At 45.8% G+C, this 17,366-nt stretch overlaps 1 protein-coding gene across 1 annotated transcript; it reads left to right on the plus strand.

The window, feature by feature from the left end:
- Positions 1 to 1,030: 1,030 nt before the first annotated feature.
- On the plus strand, positions 1,031 to 16,695 carry IGFBP2 (insulin like growth factor binding protein 2). The gene is made up of 4 exons (XM_053472095.1): positions 1,031 to 1,478; positions 13,760 to 13,965; positions 15,894 to 16,034; positions 16,516 to 16,695. Exons 1-4 carry the CDS (start codon positions 1,136 to 1,138, stop codon positions 16,678 to 16,680), a joined length of 855 nt encoding a protein of 284 aa, XP_053328070.1. The 5' UTR covers positions 1,031 to 1,135; the 3' UTR covers positions 16,681 to 16,695.
- The last annotated feature ends 671 nt before the right edge of the window (positions 16,696 to 17,366 follow it).

Raw genomic sequence — 17,366 nt, forward strand, 5'->3', positions numbered from 1 at the left:
TGTCAATCAGATTTAAAAAAAAGATATCTTTAAATATTAAAATTCCACCTTTTATGCAAAAATATTTCTTATAAAATTAAAGGTTGTGGACCCCCTCTGTAGTGAAAGTTAATATTTACAATACTGGGACACTTGCCTTATTTTTGCCTCTTTTTTTTAAATGACTCAGTTAAGAATTTTAGTAATTGTGGCTTTTTTTGTATAAATAAAGTGAGAATAATTATAAGAAAAAGCTGCTTTTTTTCTCCGCAAGTCAAACAGATTTTTTTGTTAGAAGGATATTTTTGGGGGTAATTTTTACCAGTTGCCCTAGTTTAGGCACAAAGGGGGTGCTTAGTGCTTTTATTGGGGTTTAGATGCCCTCCCTGCAGCATTTTGGGATTAAGACCCTGAGGAAGTTAAAGGGGAAGAGGGTGACAGGAGAGAGGGGGAGAGGGGGACAGGAGAGAGAGAGAGGGAGAGGGAAGGGGTGGAAAGGAGGAGGAGAGCCATGAGGAGGGAACAGGGCAGAGCAGGGATAAAACCAGAAGGATGGAAGGTAGACAGAGACAGGGCTGAGAGAGACAGCAGCAGTCACTACTGGAGGAGAGGGGCAGATTATACAGAGAGAGAAGGGGCAGATAGAGGCAAAAGAGGAGAAGAGGCACAGAGAGTCAGGACAGGTAATACATTCAGGTGAGGGGCAAATAGGGATATATACAATAAAACAGGGAGAGAGTGGGGCTCAGATAAGGGGCAAGAGAACTAGAGGGCAATATTACCACATAAAGGGGTAATATAATCCCAGGCAGGGAGCAGCAACTGCAGAGAGGGGGCAATAACTTCAACAACTGCAGGCAGAGGGTATTTATTCCAGAAAGAGGGCAATAGCACCAATCAGAGGGCTGCGGCTGCAAAGAGAGGGTATTTATTCCAGCGAGGGGGTATTAGGTCCAGACAGAGGGTAGTTTTCAGACGGAAGGCTTTTATCCCAGGTGTAGTTGTTGCAGATAGAAAGCGTTTATTGCAGACAGGGGGCAGTTATTCCATTCCGGGTGCAGTTGTTTCAGTCAGGGGGGCAGTTATTCCATTCAGGGGCAGTTGTTCCAGACAGGGGGCATCCCTTTCCATTTTGCCCAGTCCGCTCTCCCCTGCCATGGCTCTGTGCCGGCCGGTGCTGCTGCTGTTGGTCGCTCTGGGCTCCGCCGCCTCGGCCGAGGTCCTGTTCCGCTGCCCTCCGTGCTCCCCGGAGCGCCTGGCCGCCTGCCCGTCCGCTCGCCCCCCGTGCGCTGAGCTGGTGCGGGCTCCGGGCTGCGGCTGCTGCTCCGTGTGCGCCCGGCTGGAGGGAGAGGCGTGCGGGGTGTACACCGCCCGCTGTGCCGCGGGGCTGCGCTGCTACCCCAACCCGGGCTCCGAGCTCCCCCTGCAGGCGCTGGTGCAGGGGCAGGGGACGTGTGCCAAGGGCAGAACCGCCGACTACAGCCAGGAGCGGGGCACAGGTAAGGCGATCACCCCTATCAGGAGAATCCACTCCCATCACTCTATCTGCTGAGATTCCCCCCAGATGATCCCACCCATCACTCCAGGTGCTTTGTGGTCCAACTCCCATCACAACCAGCTAGCCAGGTGAGGGGGGGTGGGCTATTAGAATGAAATCATTCCGTCTCTCCAGCTTCTTAGGGGTTAGTTACAGTAACAACCAACTCCCATCACAACCAGCTAGCCAGGTGAGGGGCATGGGTAAAGATTAGGGTAATAATTACTAATTATGCTTGTAATGGGAGGCAGACGAGGCTGAGGGTTGTATTGCTGCTCCACATTCTTTGTATTGCTACTCTCATCATGCCCATGCAGCCAGGAGATGGGGGCAGCAGTAATTGGCGTACATGTACGTCAGTGGCACAGTATAAAGATAGAGAAGCTCATCCCTACTGTTTTGTATTACACCACCCATCATTCTCAGGCAGCCACTCCTTACTAGTGTGATTATAACCCCCCTGTTAATACGATTTATTGGCTGAGTATAATGAGAGTTGTAGCCAGAAGTACCTGGGTGATAAAGTTTTGCCCCTTGTCCCGACATGTAATTGGCTGTATTTTGTGGCTTTGTAATTGGGATGGCTGGGCATTATGTGAGTTGTGATCGGCTGCATCTGGGATGACAATATACCTCTGATTTGTTTAATCTGACTGCCTGAGGATGATGAGGATGATCTTGCAGACCCCAGAGTGACCTATGCCTCTGAATACAGATATCTTTTTTAATAAGGCTTGCTGAGCTTGATGGGAGTTGTGTTGTGGGTGCTAAAGCTACCTTCCATGCATTTAATATCATGAGCATTTCAGGGGTATGAAAAGACTGTGCATGATGGGAGTTGCACACAGAGTTCTGGAGTCACATAGGTTGGGTGTTTGTTGGGAGGCATGCTGAACGTGATGAGAGTAGTTCTAAATACAGGACAATGTTTGGGGTATAAAAGTCCCGCTGATATCGGGTAAAATGGGTGTTCTGGGGGTTATTTAACCCTTTAAACGGGCTGTGAAGGTTTCTCAGGGAGCTCATTGTTATGTATTAAAGGGAAATATGTCATTTTATCTGTATAGGGGTAATTAAAGAATTATAGCCCCAATATTAGGGGTACTGGGGCCCTTCACTATGAGAATCTTTTACTCCAATGAGTAGCAGGATTTTGTAAAGATCGAGCGGTTTACTTATTGGCCGATGAAGGATTTCAATGTGTAAAAAACCCCACTACTCTTCATTTTCATCATTTACCGAGAGAGTGGTAGATAAGCAGAACAGCCTCCCAGCAGAGGTGGTAGAGGGTAATACAGTGAGGGAATTTAAACATGCATGGGATAGGCATCTATGATGCGTTCACATTTGCTCTGAATAGAGGCAATGGGTTGAGTAACCCTTTGAGTGCTGGGGACTGTGAACGCTTGCCCCCGGGGCCTCAGCGGGGTATCTGTTTCATTGTAATCACCCGTCATTAGAGTCGCTTTGTAGTGTCTGGGATATCAGTCCCTTTATAATTATTATAATTATGTGCAGAATCCGTGATGATGCGTTCGAGCGCTAACACGTCTCTTATTGCACCCGAGGGCGAGAGAGGTCATGTGATTGGTCGGGGGGGGGGGTCGATTTGGTTTTTTGCTCTATTAGCCCTAGAGATACCTTTTTTTAATCAACAGATATAAAGTTCCAAAATCTCTTGGGACCTCAGAGGTCTCTTCTTTAGATGGAATACTGAAGAAGAGACCTCTGAGGTCTCGAGATTCATTTAGAAGAATGAAGAATTTGTTGCATTGGATGCTACAAAGTAACCAGAAAATGAAACGCGCGGCGCTCGTATATAACTGTCTCGCAAGCCGCTGTCTAAAGCCAACGCCAGTCACTTGTGTGTCTCTTGCGGTTAGCGTTGCAGGTCTGAGCTTTGTTGTGTGAAACACACACCCTGCTGTAAAGCCGTTAATGGGGTGGTAGGTGCCACCTCTGTCTGTCTGCCCAGCCCCGTTCCAACCACCTTCTCGTAACCGGGTGTCACGTCCATGATTTGCTGGCATCGCGTGTGCGATACAGACGTGTAATTAACTTTCCGAACACAGATGGAGGTGGAGGAAAAACCCATGCTGTGATGTCATCGAGCGCTCGCACGATGTCATGATGCACGTGATGCAAATGGCTGTGGATACTCAACACTTCCATGGGGCGGAATCATTGGCCCCGGGAAAAAAATGGCCGACGCGGTTACCTTAAAGGAGAACGTCTAGGTAGATTAGACACGCCCCCCGCCGAAGCCCCACGCGTTTTCAAGCACTGCACGTGTTGGTTTCCATGGTGATTGCTCCACAGTTCAAGCTTTATACCCAGAACCGACGCGTGACCGCAGGCTTCTGATCCTTCAAAGCTTAGACTGAGTGACAGCGGCCCTGAGTGTCTGGCCCCTGGGTCCAATAGAGAACCAGCACTCCCAACACTCACAGCCGAGATCAGCCAAACCCGAGCTTCCGCAGCCCAGTTCCATTCCAGGGTGGGCAGAATGGTTTCCAGCTGACCCCCAGGATACCCCTCAGTGGGGCATTTCTAACGTAACGTTTTATTGTTAGAGGGCTTCTTCTTCCGCCATCATTATTCCGGAGACATTTCCAGCCGCCGTCATCTCATCTGCAGAGCTGGCCTCGGAGGCTGCAGCTTCACCGCAGGTCTCTTAATGATTAAATCCCTGCCTCCCGCGAGGTCCTCTTAATCTCTGCGTATTATCCCGCGGCGAGCTGTCTGCATGCGCGACTCCACCTCGCTAAATGCTACTTATCCTAACCCTTTCAATTCCAGAAAACAATTGCCAATATGTATGGGTTGAAACGTTGCCATGGCAACTGATATATGATTTTTGGTTTTACTAGTTTCTTTGCCTAATCGTTTGTAACATCTTTATAACTGAATGCAGCCGTAGAAGCTTCACCCCCCCCAAAGCCTGCCCAGAAATAATTCTTCAATCAAGGAAAATGTGGCCCGTTCATAACTTTTCCCGGGAACACTTAATTGTCATGTGACACAAAAGGCAGGCACCGATAGGCTGCTGCCATAGAAACGCTTATAAGTTTCTGTGTTTGTGTGCGATTAAAGCATCGCCTGTTGTCTTTGATGTATGTGAGGCCATGTATGCACTGGATACACCCAGCCACATGTTACACGCTTAGCCACACGCTAAAGGGCAGGCCATGCAACACGAGGAGCATGGAAGGCACCATTGGGCAATGCCCCAGCGGCCAGTTGCCCGGTTTGCCCGCTGGCCAGTCCGGGTTGTGTAATTTGTGTAATTTTTCTTACACACAAAAGAATTTGCTCAGTTTGTGATTGGAAAATATTTGGCTATCGCCGAGTATCGCCTGCAACGCGCTTTGACCATAAATTACATTTCTATAGGAAAAAATACCATGAAAAAAAGTCTGGGCCTAAAACTAAAGGGTGGGATATAATGTTAAAGCCTCTTACTTCACTGAGATGGTAGTAGATAAATGGAACATCCTCCCAGCAGAAGTGAGGGGATTGAAACATGCATGGGATAGGCGTATTTACAGCAGGAGAAATGTAGACTAGATCGGGGCCGGATGGGGCCGATCTGCCGGCAGTTTCTGAGTTTATAAAACAACACTATAATATATAGAAGTTCCTCAGCCAATAGGGGAGCGGCGAGAGTCGTTGCATCAGCAGGAAATGACCGACGAGTCAGATAATAGCCGGGGGTTGAGATTTCTAATTATACAAAATTTAAGAGATTGCTGGATAAATGCTGTTTAACATAAACGGACAGAGCTGTAGCAATAAATACATGTATTCACCAAAAACTGCACCCCTCTCTCCCCCCCTGATGCCCCTCTTTCCCCCCCTGATGCCCCCTCTTTCCCCCTGATGCCCCTCTTTTCTAGGAGGTGAGAATGTTTGCTGGGTATGAGGGGATCGCAGGGTTCTACAGCCCTAAAAGCCCCGATAATGTGTATAGAAACAGCAGGGAACGGCTTTATCAACTAAACGGGGTAAATAAACCCCATTATTCTTCTAATAAATGCTTTATTTAGCGGTGAAGCCCCTCCTGTTCCAAAACATGCGACCGTCACCCCAACCTCTCTCTGCACAGAGACCTCATTAGAAAGCAAAAATCAGAGAATCCACTTCTTGACGCCGTGAAAGCGGTTTATGATGGCCCTTCCAGGGGCCGACAAGTTACAAGCTCAATTATGGGTGAAATTGGAAGTTATCCACAGCCTGTCTGCAGCCGCGAGAGACGCCATGTTTACTTAAACTCGCGTGATATCCAAGCAGAATTTCTATCCGCACCTTGGGGAGCAGTAAAAACGTTTCTGGACAATTAAACCCAAACCGCAGAAATCTCTGCTAAAGTTTCCCTAAAACGCCATGCGCTGCAAACTCAGGGAAACCACAAAGCGTTTAATGGTGTCGGTTCACATTCGGTTCACTCCTCACGACTTGCTGCTCCCTGGCTTTGGCCAGTATTTAGCGTGAATATTGGGTCTAAACAGCACTAAAGTAACCCTTTAATAAACTGCTCTCAGTACTCTCAGCCAGCCAAAGATTGTACTCATTTGGGAATATCCACTAACAAATCAGTTGAGTGAAGGGTTAAATTGACAGACCATACCCGACTTAGCACATGCGAACACTAATATGCCAGTTGTTTGCGAGGACATGCAAGTGCCTACGACTTTAACTTCTATGGATCTCATGTGAGGGCATGCGAGTTCCACGAAACCTCTTATGCCCTCACCCAAAACTCACAAAATTGAGCTAAAACATCCCCAGGGGGTAATAAAATATGCCTTGGAGGAGGTGTAGTCCCCCACCGGATGGGCTTAATTCATAATGTAATACAGCATGGGAAGCATGGACCCCCTCCTGTCTATTCCCCCTCGCGCCCCGCCCCATGCCCAGTTGATGACGGGGGTTAAAATAATATATTATGCCCCTTTTCCCATTGAGGTGAAGAGGGGACCCCATCCCATGGCCACTCTTATCTCCAAGTGAGGATTTATGGCCCACAAAAGGGACTGGCCAAACTCAACAGGGACACTTCTTAGTTGTGCCTTTCCCTTCTGTTATTATATCTCACGTAAAATGTTCTGCCAGCAGAGCCGTCCGCAGTCACGAGCGAAACATTTCAGCGTTTGGGAATAGGGATCAGATTTAGAAGCTGCTGTCAGCGGCCGCCCCGTCGGACTATGAACTGCCTTCCATTAGAATAAAGGGCACGGGGCAAACAGCCGCGATGTCCCCTTCTCACAGCGCCCCGCTCACCAGCCGCCGTCCTTGTCCTCATTTAGTACTCTCTGATTCGGATAAATGCTTGCGGGCCGCCGCCTTCGCCTCACCTCCCCTGACCTTCCTTTTCCCCGTTAGTTATTGGGTCCCGACGGAGTTGAACATTGACTCCTCGGGTCAGACCATGATGGCTGAAACCGCTGAATCGTGAAAATTCTTAGAACTTTTTATTTTTTTGCAACAAAGGGATTTTTACTTAACAGGCGTTCTAAAGCCTTAGAAAACGTTAACCCTTTATCTGCCGACAAGCAATTCTAGGCTAGGAGTAGCTAACTTCTATGGTGGGATCCATCCTTACCTCTTCTAGTACAAGAAGTACAAATCTTTCCAAATGTCACCCCAACATCTCCACCTTCCCGTTCCATGGCTTTGTTCCCACTTTACGTGAATAAGGGTTATTTCTTATTTCCATTGTACTTGACTAATACTTTCATAAAGAGGGGTCTCCTTATCTCAGGATGAGACCTCTTTTGTCTTCCTACCATTTCATATTAAAGTTGACCTCCTCGAACCCCCATTTACATTTCCATAAAGCTGGGGCAGATTAACAACGGGGAACAATCATTGTAACAGTGTTGCATACATACATCATATACAAATACACATATCAACACAAAAATAAGAATGGATGTTTGAAGAGATGGGAATTGGGATTTTTTGATTTGTTAGTGAAAATTTTACGTATTTTAAAGTACTTTCACCTGAATGAGTCTGATGTGATATTGTGGTCTGACTCAACACATCGCGATTTCCTGGTGAAGACAAGAAATATTCAAATTTACAAAACACCTATCTTAAATTCATCAGGTACCAGTATGAGAAGAGACTGAAGACCCCCAGGGTATATACCCAGATAGCTACCCAGGGGGGTACTAAGGGGGGCACTAAGGGCTGGTGTTGAGGAATACAGTAGTAGGGGACCCCTTGGCAACCAAACATTTTCCCCGAAGAGTCCTCCTTTGAACTTTTTAGCGCTGGATCCGATTTGCCACATAATGTTCAGGAACGCAGGAGAAGGATGAAGAGGGATTTGAAATGGTTAATTTGAGCTTTAAACCAATGATATTTTGATTTATGGTTAAAAACAAATCTGTTTCTATATTTCTTTTTCTAATTAAATAATAAATAGGGACAAATACATACATGGTGATAGTGATCATCCTCGACTTGTTCCTCCGTATACGTAGACAGAATCTAAAATATTAATTAAATTAAATAATTATATTTTGTATATTCTAAAATATTATAAAAAATAATGTTTATACTAATACTAAATCGCTAAATAATTTGCAGGGAATTTTTTTTATCATGAATTAACTTATTTTAGTAGTTGTGTTATAGTTATTATTATAGTATTAATTAATTAAATCTTCATCTAAAAAACTATTTTATTAAGAAAAAAAAAATCGAAATCATAGCCCAGTTTTTAAGAAATTCTTCATCTGGTAGTGGTTAGTAATGTATTTTTCCCATTCTTACGCGGCGGGGCAATCTAATTCTCATAAGTTTTAAAGATGCCGTTCCACTTAGTCAGAACATTGACTGCACTCTCTAGTAGATTTGTGCATTTGGTTTCGTACAAATTTTAGTTAAATTTACATACGAATGTCCAAAAACGAGGAGTGACCCCAACAAACAAACAAAAATGTATACTGCGTTGATGGAGATTTTTCCTCTTTAATGGAACAAGAAAGCTAAAACTTGAGATGCTCCCAAGCGAGGATACGCCGTAGGACAGGGTATGAAGCGGCCGTCCCTTCTTGGTGAGTATCTTAAATTTGTTTTGTGTGGTAAATAATGAAGGGCAGTTACATTTTTATTTTATATTTATACCTTACTACTTAATACTGAGCGGCGGCTTTAATTCTGCAAGTTCTTGGCTTCCATTTCTTTGGGTCCACTATGGAAAGCTGTCATTCCTGTGTATGACAATTAACCAGCGCTGTAGATATGGCTGTTGGTTGATCTGCCACTGGGATGGGTGCCATCTTTGTTTGATGATGGTGGGGGCTGCTCCTTTGGATATGAATTGTTTTACCCAAATCATTGGCATGCTTGGGAATTTGTCTGCCCGGAGCCTACGCTTGCGGGACGCGGCGAGGACTTCAGGGGCGTTCCCGCTGACTTCAGGGGCGTTCCCGCTGACTTCAGTGGGCGTTCCCGATGACTTTGCGTGAAATACCCCCCATTTAAAGGGGAAATGGGTGGGGAGTGGGGCGCGTCAGGACCCCATTCCCGCGACCTGGAGGATTCGGATGTTGACCCGGAGAACTGGCGCTTCTCCCAGAGTTCTTCGGGCCAAACTCTGAGAATTCTCAGGTACGATCATCGGGACCCATTGTGTCCAATTCCTGAAACCAACTGAATAAGGAGACGCAATATAACCAGCTTGCATGCGCGACATACGCACAGGGTTCATTCTCTGAACTGACGATTCCGGGTCAGGAGTTCCATATTATAATGTATTTCTCAGAAAAACGTTCGATATGTAATGTAATGGAGCGTTAAGAAAGATCGTTCCATGGTTAACCATTCCGTAGAAAGAAAACAGCGTGGGCCCCACACATCGCCCCGTACGCTAATCTATTTTCTTCTTGGATCGGAGGCATCATTTAAGGTCACATGCTCCAGAGTTTTACTTTAACTCCGTGTTTTTGTGATTCCTGAGCGCGGTACATCCACGGTTCACTAGCTGTGTATGCGCGGACGGGAAACACCCCGTGTTCGTCAGCGTCGTGTCAGAATCTTGTGTGCACAGAGGCTCGTCGGGGTGATGATTCTCGGAGGAGAAGAAAAAAAAAAAAGCTCTATTTTGTTTGCCAGAAGGGATTCCAGGCCCGAGGCGAGATTTTAAAATTACCGACATGTCTGAGCAGCGAGAGCCGGGAACTACGCCTCTTAATTAATGTGTCTTTCATTTTAATTCTTAGTCATTGACAGATGCGGTGGCTTCAGAAAGAACTTACGAGGCAGAATCCAAGGCGCTGGAATACGTATTTTATAAACAGTGTACAGCGCTGCGGAATAGGAGGGTGCTTTATAAACCAAGAAATAATAATAATAAAAATAATAATAAAAATAATAATAAACCGGTTAACAGCTAACACAACATAATTCTATTGCTTTACTTATTCACTTCAATTCTCACTTTCTTGTAGTAAAATGGACAGAAAAAATGAGAAATCATTAAGGATGAGAAAATTACTAAGAACAGTAAAAAAACTGTAAAAAATTACTAAGAACAGTGAAAACCCCTCACCTCCGGGTGCTTTATCTGGTTTTTTGGAGATTTTAGGGACTGCTTTCAGGTTTAAATCCACTGGCAGCGCCCGGCTCTGTCCAGTTGGGTCCTTGTGGGCATCCACTTGGTGGGACTTTTGGCAAAGAATCAAATTCGACCTGATTTAGTAAATCGTATTCGAGTGTTTTTGGGCTGCTACCTGAGCGTTATCCATGAGTCTATCCGATGTTGGGGGCAACAGGGTCATTTTTCCCTTAATTTCAGGGAATGATGGAAAAATAATGGAAAAATAAGATGTCCTCATCTGCGGGACATATTTTGAGACTTTTGAGCAGTTTATTCGTGAGATTGATTCTATTACACTTTACCGAGTTTATTCGTCCTTCATATTCATTTACATCGCATCCTAGACAATGTTTTTGACTTAATTCCTAGCCCCTCACCCCGAAAGTCCCGTTTAAAGATGTTTTATATGTGTAAGACTGGAAGATAGTCTTCCGCCGGCTTTGGCCACACAGCTTGCGTTGCGGGGCTCGTCTTCTCCATGACCGCCTCGCCCGCTGTGAGCGAAATTGGATGCGGTGATCGCTGGAGACTCACGCAGCGTCTGCTGATATTCGCCGCATGCGGTCGCCGCTCGGTAACGGCCGCCACTTCAAGAAATCCGGGAAAGGAGCTGAAGCAGAAAGAGCTGCCTTTTTTTTTTTTGGAAAAGGACAATAGAAAAGAGAATACGGAAAACCTTGTACATTTACAAGCAGTTTCTCGGGTGGGCGAAATTTAACTTTTTATCTTATAACAAGAAGTCTCGCTCCCTCCTCGTCTTCGGACATTTCTAAGAAATAATGGATTAAACAAAACGAGTTAAATTTAAAGAATTCCGAATGTCACAATTCTAATCGACATGCAACAATGTAGCATATAAAGTCCAGGTAAAGCCACGCCCCCAGCCCCACCCCCACACCTTTAACCACACCCACTATAAAAATTGTCCCTCTTGGCCATTTAATAGAGTCGCGTATGAGTAGACGAGTTCATTAGCGCCTCGTAGATCATCTCGATCCCTCAGCAGAGCCTCAGATCGGAGAGCCGCGTGTTTATCTCCATTTACTCTGTGGTCGGTTCCAGATAACGTCCCTGCGGGTCCAACGTCCAGCGGCAGTGAACAAACATGCGGTCGTCTGGCTCCCAAAACACTTAACAGATACTTGAAATGTCTCAATATTGTGAAACCTTTAATAAATAAAAAGCCACAAACAGTGCAAAAAAAATAATGTAAATGAAAGATATATTTTTTACAAATTGGGACCGATAGATACATTCAAAGAAAAATAATATACATTTTTATCCAGGACTCAAGTTAGCAACATAAACTACATGTATTTATTGATTTGATCTATAAAGTGAGAGGTAGTAGATAAATGGAACAGCCTCCCAGCAGAAGTGGTAGAGGGTAATACAGCGAGGGTATTAAACACGCATGGGATAGACATACAGCTCCTGAATCTAAGACGAGACCAACGACTGATTAAGGGCGAGTAGACGGGGGCCGAATGGGGCCGATTTGGGATTTGGGATGTTGAATGTTTTTAACTCTTTGAAAGCCACTAAGGTTAGCAGCGGCATTGTCCCGCAGAAGGGTTAAACAGGCTTCGTGGATCGGGGCCATATTCTGTAATCGCTAAGTAAACATCAGGTAATCCGTGGATTGTATCGGCACCGAGCCGCGATTAGCTGTTCTTGTAGAGACTCACGAGACGCCGCGTCGCCCGCACTGCGAATCGGGGATCACCGGCTCTTCCACAAAGTCAACAAACATCAGCGGCCTGTTTATTACCAACATCTTAAGGAATGTTAATGAAAAGTGTAGAAGGAGCTACTTCAGGACGCAACCCCAAAGTGCCAGGGGTCACCCGCTGCGCCTCGGGAACCTCTCCATGCTTTTACAATGAACCACAGATTAGGCTATTTTTATACAAAATGTTGTCATAATAGAGAAAGTGGTATTATGCCACCTTATTGGTATTATGATGCCTTTACACGCAGACACGGCGGCCTCGTGTGCGTTAGCGTGTAACCGCGCGTGGTCGTGAATTCCTTTCTTCGGTGACTCAGTACACGGGTTCATCTGCGTCCTCATAAAAATAACAGAGAGCCGCCTGTTACTTGAGAGACATCCAGCCTGATGAAACGCGTGTGCTGGAAACCAAGCACAGCAGACATCACAAGCATCAACGGCCAATTTCTCCTCTATTACAGGATCCCTAATATCAATAAATGCCCCCCCTCCGGGTTCCGAGGTTGGGTTCTTCTCCCTAAGGTCCATGCGGTCAAACAACATTCAGCAGAGGGACTTGTAACAAACCACCTTGCGAGGAACTTGGCTTCATCAAGTCTAGCTGCTTAGTCAAGTGTTTGTTAATATCATAAAATATGATGGTCACCATGGAAACCAACAGAATGGTCTCAAGGATTCCTTTACATTTAGCAAGGCCCGAGGTGAACTCTAGTTGGATTAAGTCAAATGGTCTGTAGCGAACCAAGTGTTTCGCGGGGTCTTCGCCCCCAGACCCGGTAGACATTTCATCCGTTGGAACGTAAGCCAGTTGCGCATGGTTTTTTGTATGAAATCCATTTTCCCAGCGCTGAGTTGATTCATCTCAAAGGGGAAATAACTTTAGGTCCACCAGGGACGAAGAAACCAGAGGACATTGTGAAACTTCGGTGTGGCCCAAAAGTCGTTGGCGCCTTAGAAAGTCCCGTGAGTTCTGCAGGGTCCTGTCCGGCCAAAGCAGGGAAACGAACGCCAGCATCGGGACACTCGGGGGGGGGGCTCCGGGACGTCGCATTTGGCTGCCGCTGCCATTTCTATGTCGCAACCAAGCGTAATCCGAGAAGACGCTTATTCCTCAGCCACCTGCGGTAACCCTCAGCAATCGCGTTCGTTCTGAAATACAGTTGTTACAATCGTCTAAGGTACCCGACTTGGGTCAAACGGAACAGAATGATACGACCCCTCCCCCCCGTTACCTCTTTCCCTTACGTTTTCCATCAAAGATAAGCAACAAGTCGCCATTACTGACCTTTTCAAGCCGTTTCCGGCCGGCTGGCGCTAATTCTGTTCCTTCTCGCTCTTTCGTGGTTTGTAAATAAGACTTAAAGGTTTTCCCCCAAAATCCTGTAGAACATGATCTAGAACCAACCCAACATTCATTGAACATAAAGTTCTAGAGCCAAAATGATTACATTGTTCCATTTTTTGGTTAGTGTTTTGTTACATTTTGTATGTATTCACCTTAAAATGTATCTCCTTATGAGGATGTATTTTTGTTGCTGATATCATTCCGTATTCCGTATTCCCGTTTCGACCGTTATAATAAAATAACTTTTTGTAGTTAAAGGATCATTTTTGGGGATTTTCTGAGCAGATTTCACAAAATCTTTGTCGGGGGGGGGTATTTCTAGGGGATAAAAAGGGAAGAAATCAACATTAAGCCAATTTCAATGGTAATTAAATACGTTTAGCGATCTTCTTTTTTACGTTGTTTGTGCGTCATTCTCGTGTACCTATGACGTGGGCTCATTGGCCTTTCGGGCGCGTGACCCTCCGCAGCTGGGGTATTAGAGACAGGGGGTAGATAGTGATGGGGGGGGGAAGCTTGTTCATTAATTTTTATTTTTATTTTATCCTCATGCAGAGTTGACAGAAGACCGATCAGACAACATGCTGATAGACAATAATTTGGATGCCGGGCCTGTGGTTCCCGGAGAGTTCATTCCAAAGAAGCTGACGAGGACAGGAATGAAAGAACAGGCGATGCAGCGAGAAAAAGCCAACGAGCAGCAGAGATCCAAAACCAGCAAGAACCACGGAGCCGAGGACAAAAAGCATTCCCGGCAGCGAGTACGTAAATGATAACCCCCCCCCCCAGCGCTGTATACAGTAATATAACCCCCCCCAGCACTGTATACACTAATATAACCCCCCCAGCACTGTATACAGTAATATAACCCCCCAGCGCTGTATACAGTAATATAACCCCCCCAGCACTGTATACAGTAATATAACCCCCAGCACTGTATACAGTAATATAACCCCCAGCGCTGTATACAGTAATATAACCCCCCAGCGCTGTATACAGTAATATAACCCCCCAGCGCTGTATACAGTAATATAACCCCCAGCGCTGTATACAGTAATACAACCCCCAGCGCTGTATACAGTAATATAACCCCCCCAGTGCTGTATACAGTAATATAACCCCCAGTGCAGTATACAGTAATATAACCCCCAGCGCTGTATACAGTAATATAACCCCCAGCGCTGTATACAGTAATATAACCCCCAGCGCTGTATACAGTAATATAACCCCCAGCGCTGTATACAGTAATATAACCCCCCAGCGCTGTATACAGTAATATAACCCCCAGCGCTGTATACAGTAATATAACCCCCAGCACTGTATACAGAAATATAACCCCCCCAGCGCTGTATACAGTAATATAACCCCCAGCGCTGTATACAGTAATAACCCCCAGCGCTGTATACAGTAATATAACCCCCCCAGCGCTGTATACAGTAATATAACCCCCAGCGCTGTATACAGTAATATAACCCCAGTGCTGTATACAGTAATATAACCCCCCAGCGCTGTATACAGTAATATAACCCCCAGCGCTGTATACAGTAATATAACCCCCAGCGCTGTATACAGTAATATAACCCCCAGGGCTGTATACAGTAATATAACCCCCCAGCGCTGTATACAGTAATATAACCCCCAGCGCTGTATACAGTAATATAACCCCCAGCGCTGTATACAGTAATATAACCCCCAACGCTGTATACATTAATATAACCCCCCAGCGCTGTATACAGTAATATAACCCCCAGCGCTGTATACAGTAATATAAGCCCCCGGCGCTGTATACAGTAATATAACCCCCCGGCGCTGTATACAGTAATATAACCCCCAGCACTGTATACAGTAATATAACCCCCAGCGCTGTATACAGTAATATAACCCCCAGCGCTGTATACAGTAATATAACCCCCAGCACTGTATACAGTAATATAACCCCCCAGCGCTGTATACAGTAATATAAACCCCAGCGCTGTATACAGTAATATAACCCCCCAGCGCTGTATACAGTAATATAACCCCCCAGCGCTGTATACAGTAATATAACCCCCAGCGCTGTATACAGTAATATAACCCCCAGCGCTGTATACAGTAATATAACCCCCAGCGCTGTATACAGTAATATAACCCCCAGCGCTGTATACAGTAATATATCCCCCAGCGCTGTATACAGTAATAACCCCCAGAGCTGTATACAGTAATATACTCCCCAGCGCTGTATACAGTAATATAACCCCCAGCGCTGTATACAGTAATATAACCCCCAGCGCTGTATACAGTAATAACCCCCAGAGCTGTATACAGTAATATACTCCCCAGCGCTGTATACAGTAATATAACCCCCAGCGCTGTATACAGTAATATATCCCCCAGCGCTGTATACAGTAATAACCCCCAGAGCTGTATACAGTAATGTTGGTCGGTGACAAAAACCTGGTTGTATCTACTTTTGTCCTAATGAAGTCCATTTCTCCATAGACTTTCATTAGTCAGAGAGTCCGACTGCATGATTAAGACTGAGCCATTCTATTGTTCCCCAACAGGCAGTATGAGTCAGGGCTCAGATAAAAACAAAACATTCTTGAAAACTTACTTTTAATCTGATTTTAACTATTTCAGTAAGTTGGCAGATACTTTAATAGATAAAGCAAGCATTTAACGCCCTGACCGTCTCTCCTCCATGATGCAGAGCCTCTGTCAGCAGCAGCTGGACCAGGTCCTCGAACGCATCTCCATAATGCACCTACCCGACGAGAGGGGACCCCTGGAGCATCTGTACGCGCTCCACATCCCGAACTGCGACAAGAACGGCTTCTTCAACCTCAAACAGGTAGGAGAGAGAATGAGTGAGATCTCTTGGTTCTGCTGTTTCCGCTTATTGCGGTTCCCATTGGGAAAATTCAGTCCCAAAATCCTGTATTATCTGCGTTCTAGCTCCCCTCCCCCGCACGTGCGCCTATCGCTGCACCCTTGGCGCCCAAAATGTTTGGTCGGATTCTTCCTTTAAACCCAAAACTAAAAAGTGTTTGTCTGTAACCCCCTTCCCTTCCTTCCGAGGCTTGGTTGATACTGGGGGGATTTGGCCATCTCTCCGAGCGCCCGCTCTACGCAAAAATGTCTCCCCTTTTAAGTTGGAGAACCATTTTCTCAGTATTTTCCAAGAAAAGTGGATCATTAGGGCGATAAAACTGGGAGATCCCAGAATTCGGAAGGTGCGCCCGTCTGAGGTCGCCCATCCCTGTTCTTGATGTTAAACCCGCAAGCCCGAGGCCGCCCCTAAGCCGTGAATGTTTCTGTGTTTTCTCCGACAGTGCAAGATGTCCGTGAACGGTCAACGCGGTGAATGCTGGTGCGTGAACCCCACCACGGGAAAATCGCTCCCCGCCGCCCCCGTCGTACGCGGGGACCCCGAGTGCCATTTGTATTACCCCACTCCTGAAGAAGACCGTAGGCCACATGGTCTACGGGCTCCGTAGTAAAAAAAAAAACAAGCTATGCAATCGAGGCCAACGCCGGCCGGCCGGTCAGCCAGTCAGCCAGCCGCGGGCCGTTATCACAATATCTGTGTTTAACTTACATAGAATCAAATCAACATAACTGTCTTGAAAATGGGTTGGTTGACAATATAAGCTTTTATGAGCCAATCTAGTTTTCTTTATTGCCAGAGAAATCCAGGTTGTTGGTCCTAAATGGGATGATAGGCAAGCCACCATTGACGTTTCAGCTGCAGAGGGCTACCACTCCCTGCACACTCAGCCAGCCATAGGTACATAGAGAATTGCTGTCCGCGGCAGCTGGGGTATGGAGAGCTTGCCGGTTCCTTGTCTTTGTGGCCTATGGCATAAAATATATCTGAACCAACCTCATTTTTCAAGCGAACGACTTCCATTACATTGTATCATCCGGCGCGTTCTGCCGGCGCCAAATCTGAGCAATCCATTCAGTGGATATTCTAAAATCCCCACCCCCCAAAAAATATTCAGTGGTGCGTTAATGATTGGTTTATTCCCACTAATTGTGTACATTAACCATTTATGATCAACACGCCATAAAAATTATAATAAAACATTCAGCTTGGACGCCTACAGCTGATTTTTTTTTTTAATTATTATTATTTTTTTTATAAATTACTATCTCTGCAACACTTCCCGTGACAGGCAAT

This window comes from Spea bombifrons, chromosome 7 (assembly GCF_027358695.1).
Source record: "Spea bombifrons isolate aSpeBom1 chromosome 7, aSpeBom1.2.pri, whole genome shotgun sequence".
NCBI lineage: Eukaryota > Metazoa > Chordata > Amphibia > Anura > Pelobatidae > Spea > Spea bombifrons.